We start from the raw sequence: 12,010 nt of genomic DNA on the forward strand, positions 1-12,010 counted from the left end.
CGAGGAGTTTATGTTCTTACTATGATCATAACAGACTGTAAATTAGCTTTATTTCTCATAATACATCATGAAACCAAAAACACTCAGAGAAGGAATTAGATACGCATCCATGTTTACAGCTTCAGAACAACAGAGATAAACAGAAGATGTAAAATGGATTGGATATTTCACCGTTATTGAGAACTTGAAAATGGAAAACAAAAGCAATAAGGAAAAGTTGCAAACAAAGAGAAGAAACCAGTGTAGACTTAATATCAAAAGCCATAACCCCCTTTTTCTTTTGGGAACTGACTACTTGTTTGCTGCAGCGAGTTCTGCAGTGATGATAAAACTCGATTTCCCAGCTTGTCTCAAGTACTGAACATCTCCATTCATCAGCTTCACAAGTTTCCGGCTAACCATCAAGCTTAGTCCTTCCTCCGACATATCTTCCTCAGTTCCAAACATTTGGTTTAGCAAAAACTCTGGTAACCCAGCTCCTGTATGCGTTATTCTGTTTTCATAAACAACACAACCATCAATGCAATTTTCCATTAACATGTCGCCTGATTAATAAAAGTATACCTGATCTCCAAATAAGCAAGATGCACAGATCTTCCAAGCTGATCTTTCCTCAGTGAAGCTGTAACAGTCAGCTCTCCTCCGGATGGTGTAAAGTTAACAGACATCAGCATGAAATCCGCCAAGACTTGCTGAAGCCTGATACTGTCTCCATACAAAGTATCAGACATCACTTCTTCTCCTGTATCATTTGTTATCCTAACGCTCTTTCCGTTACTCTTCATCATCACTTGACTTGTGGAAGCAGTCAACACTTCGTTTAAGCTGAACTCTTTCATCTCAAGATCCAAACACCTGCAACATAAGGCAAAAAAAACAAATAAAAGAGAGAACCAACCAAAGACATTTCATTGTTTGCATACATACCCTTCAATGATGCTTTCGAGATCAGAATCATCCAGGATCTTGCTGAGCTGCTTCTGACACAAAGCGCTAGTTTGCAGAATCCTTCTCTGCTCTGGTCCTAACTCAGACACTTCCATCATTTTCCTTGTGAACATGATACCGGACAGCGGATTCCTGATCTGTCTTTTAATGTAAGCTAAGGCCTTTAACCTCTTCAACGCGGTCCGCTCAGCTAGACGCTGAACATGAAGAGCTTGCTGCAGCTCATGGCTAGCAAGCTGCAGGAAACAGAAGACTCCTGTCACCACACCTTCCCTGTCTAGCTTCTTACTCACACACAACAGACACTCCACATACTTCCCACCTCTCGTGAAAAAAGCAAACGGCACTTTCTCCGCCTCCTGGCTAGTCACAGCATTGTTCAGCACAATCCCAAGGTTCACAAACGCTTCTTGATTCTTCAGACGACAACATGACTTCTGAGTCCCGAAGACTTCTCCTAACAGCATCTTGTCCATCACTTCCTCTCGCTTCAGACCTGTTAGCTTTGACATCGCTGGATTCCACTCCGTGCACCACCCGAACTCGTCGGTGCCGAATATGGGAGGGATCAGAGGGTTTGGATTCTGGATGATGGCCTTGTAGTCACCTTCGATGCGAGTGAACTTGTCCATCACAGTCTTCTGTCCTGTAAGATCATGAGCTACAAAGCACACACCAACCACGTTTTCGTGGAGGTCTCTACTTGCGCATGCGTTTACCACTAGACTTATTGGTCCAGCGTCAGCTCTTGACAGATGCGTCTTGATCTCAAATTGGACATTCTGCTCCTCAGTTCCTGCATAAACAATCAACCAACGGTGTCATCTAACTGAAATATTCTCAGTAAAACTGAGTGTAAGTTAGGAAGAGAGTTAGTTACCTTCTAATGCATTCTCCAACATCCTCTTAACGATTTCCACAGAAGAATCTTCAACAAGTGTGAGGAGATGCTTCCCTATTGCTTCATCAACCGGAAGACCAGTCAGCTCAGCAATCTTCGTGTTCCAACCATTAACCAACCCATCAGAATCAACCGCCAATATAGGCACAGTAGCAGTCTCGATCAAACGAACCATCTCGCTAGTGACAGCTTCTAGCTCTTGTATACCATCAATTTTCAAATCATTCAGCTTCGAGTGAATGATCTTCGTATTCACATCAGTAGTTTCACCATCCTTGAAAGCGTTCCTCAGAATAAGCTGCAACGAGTGTATGGCATCCATCTCGTAGTCCTTCCAAGGCAAACTCCTCGTTTTCACCACTTCGAGGAAGGCCTTGAAGGAAGACCTCGGGTGCATTCTCCTCGCGTCATCCCTATCGTCTGGATCATGCTTTGCACCTCCCCATCTCACTTCACCAGCGGTGTGAGAACGGAACCAGAAGATCATGTCTTTCGAAGATATCCTCACAGCCGCCATTCCGCAGACCGAGTCTCCAAGAGCTAGAGCTCTTGGAAACCCAGCGTCGTGCAAGCTATCAGTGCTCAGACCAGTTGAATCAGTGTGGTACTCGCACAGCCACGAAGCTATCTCCTGGAGATGGAACTCGCTCGGAGTTATCCCCAGCTTCCATACCTTGTCTTTGTACAATAGAGCTGCTCCATCGCATTTCACAAGGTCCATTATGTTGGGGCTCTGTGAGACAATCCCCAGGGGAGCGTCACGCATCAGCATATCGCACAGTAGCGTCTGCGTGCGCAAGATGTTCTTCTCAACAATCTGATTCTCCAGCTCCACCTCCTTGTTGACGTGTATCGCAAACACTTGCGCTAGAAACTCGCAGGCGTACCTGAGAGGAAACGGAACAAACCTCGGAGTGGTGTTGTGACAAACCACCAATCCCCACAGCCTCTTCCTCTTCTGAGGCGCGGTGGAATCAGGTGCGGCGGTGTCACCTTCTCCGTCCTCCTCGTTTACCACAACAGCCATAACAAGAGATGCAATAGAATCCATGTTGGCCATGTACTGCAGATGGCAGCTGTGCGGCGCTCTGAGCGTGGAGCCGCACAAGGTGAGATCAGAGGAAAGCTTTTCGTCCTGAAGCACCCTCACATGTTTTGCGTTGCAATCAACTATCATCCGAACCTTGTTCTTCATAAAGAGAAAACGAGCCGCCTGAGGGATATCGGTGGCTGGATAATGGAGGCCAAGATAAGGCTCTAGACCAGGCTTTGTAACCTCGGAGACAACCTCTCCGTGATCATCGTCGTGAAACTTATAAGCCATCACTCTGTCATACCCAGTGAGTTCGAAAACCTCCTGAACCATGGTATCGCAGAGCCTCTCCATGCTCCCGCTGGGCAAAGACTGCAGCCTAGTGATGGCCTTTGCAGCGAGCTTGTACGATTGCAAAGCACCAGCAGCCGTCATGGGGACTTCGTAAGGCTTCACCGGTTCGAAGTCGACGATGATGCTCCCTGTAACCCTGTGCACAATCGCGTAAAAGGGCTTTGCGGAAGTCTTGCAATGCACGAGAATGGGATTCAAGAGCGAGACGTCTCCGAATCCAAGCGCTTTCTGCAACGCAGAGGCGCTAGGAGCAGTGAAGAGGCTCCTTATATCCGTCCCTATGCCTAGAGCACCCTGTTCACCAACACTAGGGACTGCATGACTGGCCATTGTCAACAGCTCGGCGGCGTTCTCGCTGTAGGCAATGACTTTGAAGGTCTTTTCATCCAAGGCGAGCAAACAACCGAAGGGCTGAATCAGTTTTCCTTTCTGTATGTGATGGAGATAAGTCGTGGTCACTTTGTCAGACCTTGGTGGCTGGTTCTCCACAACGGGTCCGGTGACGCGGACCGAGGTTGAGTAATCAAAGGAGCTGCCTGATTCCTCGAAGTCAGCGTGGAGCTTTGCGTCAACAGTGGTCTGCGCAATGATCCTAGCGCTGTGTCTTGACCGCCTTGAGCCCTCGGAGGAGTGGCTCGGCCTAGAACCTGACATGTTTTCACCTGATGCCAAAGACATAACAAGAAGAATTAAATGCAAAACATTCAAGAATTAACCGAGAACTGAAACACTAAGTCACACCGCTATAGCTTAAGTTCCTTTCACATTAACAAGAGGCATGGGCCAAAACTAGAAACAGATGCATGAATCATACGGCCGTGTTCCACTATTCAATGATTCATCATTTACAAAGCAACAAGCAACTGAACCGCATTGATTATGATGTATAAAAAGATAGGTAAGGAGTCAGATTCCATGAACACTACCTTCCTAAGTCATCTTACAATCCAAAAACCAACAAGATCTGGACAATAAACATGTATCACAAATGGTAGTTGATACTCAACATGGAGAATCCAACTAAAACTAACCAGGATCAGAGCCAATCTGCCTTCCAACATTTCAAATACTTCTTCTATACATAATATAAGTAAAGACTAAAGAGGTAACTCCTAAAGACTTCATAGCTATACCTTTCGGAAAAGAGTGCTAATAGGAAACGATTGATGGGGTGCTTCTTCTTATAAATGGTCACAGCCAACAAAAACTGAGACAAAACAAACACACATCAAGCCAGAAGATCAAACGAGACCTACAAAAGTTTATAACCATACAAAACAGGATGCTAACAGAGAATAGCTTTTAACTAATTACTTTAGTTAGAGGAGTGTGAGTTCCAGTTGCTGGCTGAGCACACTGAGGAGAGAACAAACAAAGCAAAGCTTCAATATTTATATGAAAAAATCAACAGAAAAGGAGGGAACTTGGGGAAAAGGAAAGTAGCTACCTTTAAAAGGAGTTTGAAAGAAACTATGATCAGATCTTGTCGAGTCACACTCTTCAGAGGCTTTTTAATTCTTTCTTTCTCTAAATCTTCTTTAAGACCTCGATCACCGCCTCAGCTTCTTCTCTCTTCTCTCTATTATTTGTGCTCCCTAGCACAGACGACGACGATGAATGGGTCCACCTAACCTTACGTATGCCCATGTATCGGAGTATGGGCTCCCAATTTGTTTATATTATATTCGGGACAAGTTAAGCTAATTTCGGATAAATGACAAAACTTCACACACATGCCAAGAACAAGGTCGGCTTCTCCGGTAACATATTTTTTTTCTCTCCAAACACACAACGGTGGTGGCCTAAGCCCAAATAAAAAAAAGAGATTTAAAAAGAAAACTATTTTTTACTTCATCAAAACTGATATTTATTTTTGACGGGTGTGTGACTATCACTGTGCAAGTGGGAGAACAAATTGAAGATGATCTGATCAAAGAGAATCGTCTAGAGGATAAGATTAAAAAAAGAAAAGTAAAAGATATTATTAAAAAAACAAGCGAGAGAGAGATGAGATGGGGCAGTGTTTAATGAAGGCAATAACCGGAAGTGGAAAGTGGAGTTTGAGGAAGACGACAAGGGAAGTCCTTATGGGCTTCACGTTTTATCGGCTTTTTGTGGTTTGTTTATTGCCTCGCTGGGTCGATTAAATTTAAAAGTAAGGGACTTTCCAGATTTGTATTCCTTTTTATCGACCTTTCACGTTTTAGATGCCTATTACGGGAAATCTATATTATTATTTATGAAATTATTTAGCTTAGTTATCGTTGTCATAATTTTCATGATTTTAGATAATTTTTTTTATTTATCATGTTTTAATTATATTTAAACTGAGTTATTAATTTATTAATAGTTTTTAGTTAAGTCCATAATTTATTAATTTAAATAATATAGCTATAAAATAAGATAGAACCAGAATCTTCGTAAAACATACACATATACAGGCATAATTCCTTTGTAGATACTTATTAATAAATGTACTATAAATTTAAAGATAAAAAGTTGAAATAAAATATTAAATAAATACTATTTTATGAATTTTTCAATTTTTTAATTTTTAACTTTTTGGATAACAACACTAATATTTCATATTTTAAAATATGTCGTTATCTTTAACTAGTTTTTATTATATAAATTTATAAACAATTATCTACAAATATATAATATTTAATATAAAAAGATGTAATTAAACAATTTTTTTTACAAAATCTCAAAATAAATAAAAAAGCCCAAGAATGTTAGACCAAACCCAACTTTAATTATTAGATTAATCAAAGTAAATAAACTATATTGATATATGTATAATTATATTTTAAAATACCTCACATAATAATTGAAGAAACACTTAAACAGACTAACCATGTTGACAAACAAAACATTAATATGTAATGTATAAGATAAGAACACTTCCTATCTATTATCATTTTCATTTCTAAATGTTAATAGAGAAAAATAAGTTATAGTCAATCTGTATATTTTTATTATAAAATAGAGATAATATTTTCCTATAAAATAGTATTTGTTTATTAAAAAAATCATAATTTGTTATTTTCAAATGATATTTTAACTTTCAAAATTTGATAATTATAACAAAAATAAATTATTTTGGAAAATACAGTTTTCATTAAAACAAAATCACATTTTTCTTTACATAATAGTCTTTTCAAACTTTTTTAATATAAATAAAGTTATAATTCTATGAAACTCATGAAAAAATTAAAAGTAAAATATAGTTAATATTTTTTGTTTGACTAATATTTAATTATAAATTGTTTTATATCTTAAATTTTTAACTTTATGATTATCTGCACAGGGTGCGGAACCAGAATCTTCGTGTATGTAAGAAAAATATGGTTTGATATTAAATTAGAGAATTGCATATGTAATCATGTTTTTTTTTTTTTTGTCATCAAAAATATATATATATATATATATATATATATATATATATATTAATGAATAATCATGTTATGAACATGTCTTTAAAGTTGACAAAAAAAAAGAACATGTCTTTAATGGTTTAGTTTCTAAAACAGATAAAAGTAAATATATTTTAATGAATAATTAGATTTATCATTATATAAGTAACCATAAATTAACTTTAATAATAAAAGTATCACTATCTATTGTTTTTTTTATTAAAACTAAACTTATGAAATATTAAGATAAGTGAATGTATATATTGATTAAGTAAACCAATGAAATATTGTCATTATCTCAATTCGTTTTTTTAAAAGACAATTCTTCAAAATTATCATCAAACTTTATTTTTTATTTAATTTTTATTTATTTTGTTGTTATTTGGATTTTGTGTGTTTTAATGTTTTTTTGCTAAGTTAATTCATGTTTATCTATCTATACTATTATTTATGAAGTGATTTTTCTTATTTGTCATGTTCTCCATGATTTTAGGTAATTTTGCTTACTTGTAATGTTTTTATTAGGTTTTAGTTAAATCATTGATTTATTATTTGTTATTAGTTGAGTCATTAATATATTAATTTAAAATTATCCTTAATGAATCTTGTATATAATTAAAGACGAATGTTAATAATATTAAATTTCTATGTTATATTAAAAATGAATTTTAAACAATATATTTACTGAATTTTATATATAATTAAAAATGAATTTTATTTTAATAGTATAAATTTATATGTTATATGTTACATTAGATAATTGATTATAAAATAATATAATAGAATTATAAAAAATAGACTGAGACAAGTAAAAAATTTCTTAACCCGAAGGAACTTCCATGAGTATAGACCATGAGCTTGTGTTTTATTACACAATCCGACGTTTTCCAGAGGCCTCAGTGTTACAAAGGACACATAGGGAGTAAAGGCCCCTTTAGTGGAGATGATGATCATCCTGGACGTTCCAAGGTCAAACATAGAATCCTCCGTTACTTCTATTTCCCCCCTCCAAATCTGTAGATTTTGTCCACAAATTAATCTAATAGTAACCAATTGAATCCGATCGAAAATCTCCTACTTTCTTTTTTGACAAACTCATAACCATGGAGGTTATGAATTTAATAAGAGACCCAATTGTATCTTCCAAATCCAACTCAGTGAAGCGATCACACATCTCTGTAGAGATCGTACCTCCTCAAATTCATAAGTCTTCTTCCAATCAAATCTTCGCATCCTCATCAAACTCAACACCTCATCCTCATCATAACATCAATGTTAATTGCATTCTGATGTGACGATTGTACCATTGAACTTTTCCATGTACGATTTTCACCAATGCAATGGGTCATCATTCAAATGCAAGAGACATGAAAGTGTCTTCATCCAAAAGAGTATCAGTTTTGATTAGATGATCTTCCTCGTTGTAATTCGCAGTTTCTTATGTATTGTTGTTGTTATTGTTCATAGTTGAGCTAAAAGAAGCATGTTATTCACAAAGTGAAACTCACAAGTTTCAACTATATGTTTCTATCAAGGATAAGTAATGTTTCGATGTTTTGGTGATTGTACCTTTGAAAGCGAGTAGGTCACTACTTTTACGCCTTCGCCACAAGGTAATTTTCTTGAGTAATATTACCAACCAAATAATGGACTTTATTTTTTTTTGTCAGCACCATGCCAAAAAGTAGGTTAGTATTGTTTGCAGACTTGATGTCATCTTACATGAATCTAAAAAGATAATCAGTAAAATGCAGCCATGAAACAGAAGAAAAATAAAACTAATTTTAACACCTTCAGTTTGCTTTAAGGAAATTATTATTCAAATCTGAATCTTAACGATTCTTTGTAGGATTGAAAAAAACTCATTTCTCTTCTTCCAACCACAATATCTTTTTCTAGTTTGAACTGCATTGGTATAAAGAACACCATTACTGTGTCATGGCTTCCAACCGCAAAAGAAACATATATTGCTGCCAGCCTGCCACCAAACTCAGAAAGTGTTTTCTTCTGGAATGAATGCATCATGAACACTTGATGAAGATGAACCACTGCTTGTGTCACATTCAACACAGCAGTGAGGGATCATTCATCAATAGTGTTTCTGGTACATCATAACAACTCATAGGAGTTTCAGTTTCTTCAGCTACTGATTGAACAACTTTTGTTCCAGAGGAGTCAATGGCGTCCACTGTTAGCTTAACAAGGTAGCTGGTGAGGGAAGACTGTGCAATGAAACATGAAATTCTCATGTGTCGTTTGCCAAGACAGAAGCTATTTTACTCAAAGGAAGCTTTCTGTCAATGCTCCAGGATCAAGATTAAAGTGACATATACGACTATGGCTGCAATAGATAGAAAATGATAAAATCACAAATTAAGGTTCATATCAAATACTACAAACAACCACAGTAGATTTAGGAGTCCTTCAAGTACCAAACGAACAGAAATAAAGACTTGTTTTGGTGCTATGGCTTATGAAACATAAATAATCATTCTAAATTGTGTTCTTTCCTAATCATTTGATTCTGAACTTTTGGATCTGCACAAAATATTAATAAACAAAGAAGGAAAAAGCAAGTTGGAAAATAAAAAACCTACATATAACCAAGAAATAAAAAAAATTTAGACGATGGAGAAGTTTTAAACTCGTGTGAGCAAAGATATTAATTGGTTATATAACCTGGCAACATTCATGAACGGCTAGACTTTTTTAACGTGGTTAGTTGATACAATATTATTATGTTGTTAATATCAAATATAAAATTTGTTGTTAATTATATATCACTATTCATTAAAAGTAACAAATAAGCAAAATCATTAATAAAAATTATTTATAACATAACAAATAATCAAATTAGCTAAAATCATTTAGAATATGACTTATCAGCAAAATCACTTCTTAAATAATAATATAATAAATACCATTAAATCACTGATGGTAGGAAGAAGAAGAGGGTTCGTTGTTCTCACTGACTTGGGCTGAATCTTGAGTGCTGTGAATGTGTAAAACAAAGAAGATGAGAATCAAAAACTAGAAAAGACAAAGACAGCGTGAGAGGGAAACATAGCATGAGATCAACCCAAAAAAATCAAGATCACAATTCATATCGGCCAGTGGTGTATGAGCTGAACAATAGCAGAACACAATGGCATTTGAAAAAAAAAAGCAACTAAAAGCAATACAGATCAGAATAGCTTACACATAAGGATGAGAGCTGGTGTTCTGATTCACATGCAAGAATGGACACTGATAATGTTTGAGCATTGAAAGTCTGAGACTCATCTGTGTGGTATCAGATTCCTTCTCAAGGGCAGCTGCGGTCTGCATATAAACCAATATCACTAGAAAACTAAGACGGATCTGGATTTCTTCATGAGCCATTGAAACACACACACACAAAAAGGAAAAGAAAAAAAGAGAGAGATAAATAACAATTACCGCTCGGCAGTACTGGCAGATGATTGTTACATTTGAATGCTGATCCTCTGGCGGTTCCCAAGTGCCTAAACCATCTTCTGCTGACAAATGCTGATCCTCTAAAGTGCTGTGTAAAAAAGAATCAGAAACTCAATCTGAGTGATTCCGGATGCAACAAAAAAAATACTAACGCATTAAGGGAAACATGAATAACAAGAAAAGACTAACATAGCATAAGTTCAGCACAAGATAATAAATGATCAAAATTCATATATATATATATATATGCAAGCAATAAAGAAGAAGATAGATTACCCAGTATTTATGTTGTGGCTGGGGAATGGAAAGTCGGCACCACTTGTCAAGTTGCAGGCACGCCAATCAGGCTCCCATTTTCTTGTCAAAAAATCATCGTTGCAGATATGCTCCCTTTCTCCAGTTGTAACCAATGGAAACTTGGTATTACTTGCCCAGTAGCAGAAACGCCAGGCACGCTCCTTTTCGTTTTCGAAGACACGCCAGGTACAAGCCGCTATAATAATGACTTCCACCCATTACAGTAACCGCTATACACGAATTTGATGAAACCCTAAACTCATAATAAGATTTACCAAAGTCTCCAACCAGAACATCAATAAAGCAGCATGAAATTCAAAGATTGAGACAGGAATTTACCACTCGCGAGAAGCAACAAGCGCACGTTAGAAATTCGGAGCTTTCCCGTCCAACGGGTAACGCTTCACTGTTAATCTTTTACCAACCGCTTGTGTTACACAACGATCACAATGTGTTACACACGAGTTCGAGAGAAAGAATAAGATAGACGTTTCAGGCTTATAAACTTTTCTGAAAATACTTTTGTATTATTGAGATTCGGTTATATGTTTACAACAGATGATTGATCTTTATATAGAGATCGAATCAATACAAGTATAAGAGACACAACTCTTTATACTAAAGGACACAACTTGAAGAGTTACAACTCTTTGTGTAATAACATAAATAACTAACTTATGTAAATGTATTAAGGAGAGATTAGATTATAGTTTAACACTCCTCCTTAATCATATCTCGACTTGACTCCAAGCTGCTTCCTTAGATCTTCAAATCTTGAACCGCCCAATGCCTTTGTGAGAATGTCTGCGAGTTGATCATCCCCTTTGCAATACTTCAGTTCAATGATTCCCTTTTGCTCAGCTTCCCTCACGAAATGGTACTTGATCTCTATGTGCTTCGTCCTTCTGTGTTGCACCGGATTCTTCCCAATTGCTATTGCTGATTTGTTGTCACATAAGATCGGAATGCCTCCTTCAAACTTCTGACCAAAGTCTTCAAATAGTCTTTGTAACCACACTGCTTGATTTGCTGCTGCACACACGGCTATGTACTCTGCCTCAGCCGTTGATTGCGCCACTGTTTGTTGCTTGCTTGACTGCCAACAAAACATGGCTGATCCAAGAGTAAACACATAACCTGAAGTGCTTTTCTTGTCTTCCTTAGAACCACCCCAATCGCTGTCTGTGTAGCCTAGAAGTCTTGGTTCTTTCACGCTTGTGAAGTACACTCCAAAGTTTGATGTTCCTTTGACATATCTTAACACCCTCTTGGCTTCTTGGTAGTGCTTCATGCGAGGTGATGACATGTATCTTGAGAGATAGGCGCTTGCATACATCACATCAGGTCTTGATGCACACAAGTACAAAAGCCCTCCAATGATGCTTCTATACTTAGTCGGATCTCCATACTCCTTGTCATCCTCAACTCCTTTTCCTTGTGGTGTAAGTGGGTTGCTTACACTCTTGCTGTCTCGCATCCCAAACTTGTCTACAAGTTTGTTTGCATACTTTTCTTGTGAAAGAAATATGCCTCCATTGTCTTGAATTACTTCCATTCCAAGAAAGTAGTTCAACAATCCAAGATCCACCATCTCGAATTCTTTCT

General features: G+C 37.0%; 1 protein-coding gene across 2 annotated transcripts; it reads right to left on the reverse strand.

Moving 5' to 3' along the window:
* Positions 1-33: 33 nt before the first annotated feature.
* LOC106346267 (phytochrome A) lies at positions 34-5,257 on the reverse strand. Of its 2 annotated transcripts, XM_013785537.3 has the most exons (7): positions 4,684-5,257; positions 4,551-4,592; positions 4,370-4,443; positions 1,829-3,898; positions 928-1,744; positions 565-855; positions 34-493 (listed from the first exon to the last, which is right to left on the reverse strand). In XM_013785537.3, the coding sequence occupies exons 4-7, from the start codon at positions 3,888-3,890 to the stop codon at positions 292-294; spliced, it is 3,372 nt and encodes a 1,123-aa protein (XP_013640991.2). In that variant the 5' UTR covers positions 3,891-3,898; positions 4,370-4,443; positions 4,551-4,592; positions 4,684-5,257; the 3' UTR covers positions 34-291. The 2 variants fall into 2 exon arrangements, with proteins under 2 accessions (XP_013640991.2, XP_022576324.2); XM_022720603.2 differs by lacking the exons at positions 4,370-4,443; positions 4,551-4,592.
* Between the last annotated feature and the right edge of the window lie 6,753 nt (positions 5,258-12,010).

The sequence above is a fragment of the Brassica napus genome, chromosome A6, assembly GCF_020379485.1.
Source record: "Brassica napus cultivar Da-Ae chromosome A6, Da-Ae, whole genome shotgun sequence".
Lineage (NCBI taxonomy): Eukaryota > Viridiplantae > Streptophyta > Magnoliopsida > Brassicales > Brassicaceae > Brassica > Brassica napus.

What these genes read in the sequence shown, in the direction of transcription:
- LOC106346267 (XM_022720603.2), bottom strand. Translation starts at nt 3,890, where the DNA reads ATGTCAGGTTCTAGGCCGAGCCACTCCTCCGAGGGCTCAAGGCGGTCA. An exon ending in GTTGGAGAATGCATTAGAAG is followed by an intron (nt 1,745 to 1,828) that starts GTAACTAACTCT and finishes TTGTTTATGCAG; the next exon opens with GAACTGAGGAGCAGAATGTC. An exon ending in CTCGAAAGCATCATTGAAGG is followed by an intron (nt 856 to 927) that starts GTATGTATGCAA and finishes CTTATGTTGCAG; the next exon opens with GTGTTTGGATCTTGAGATGA.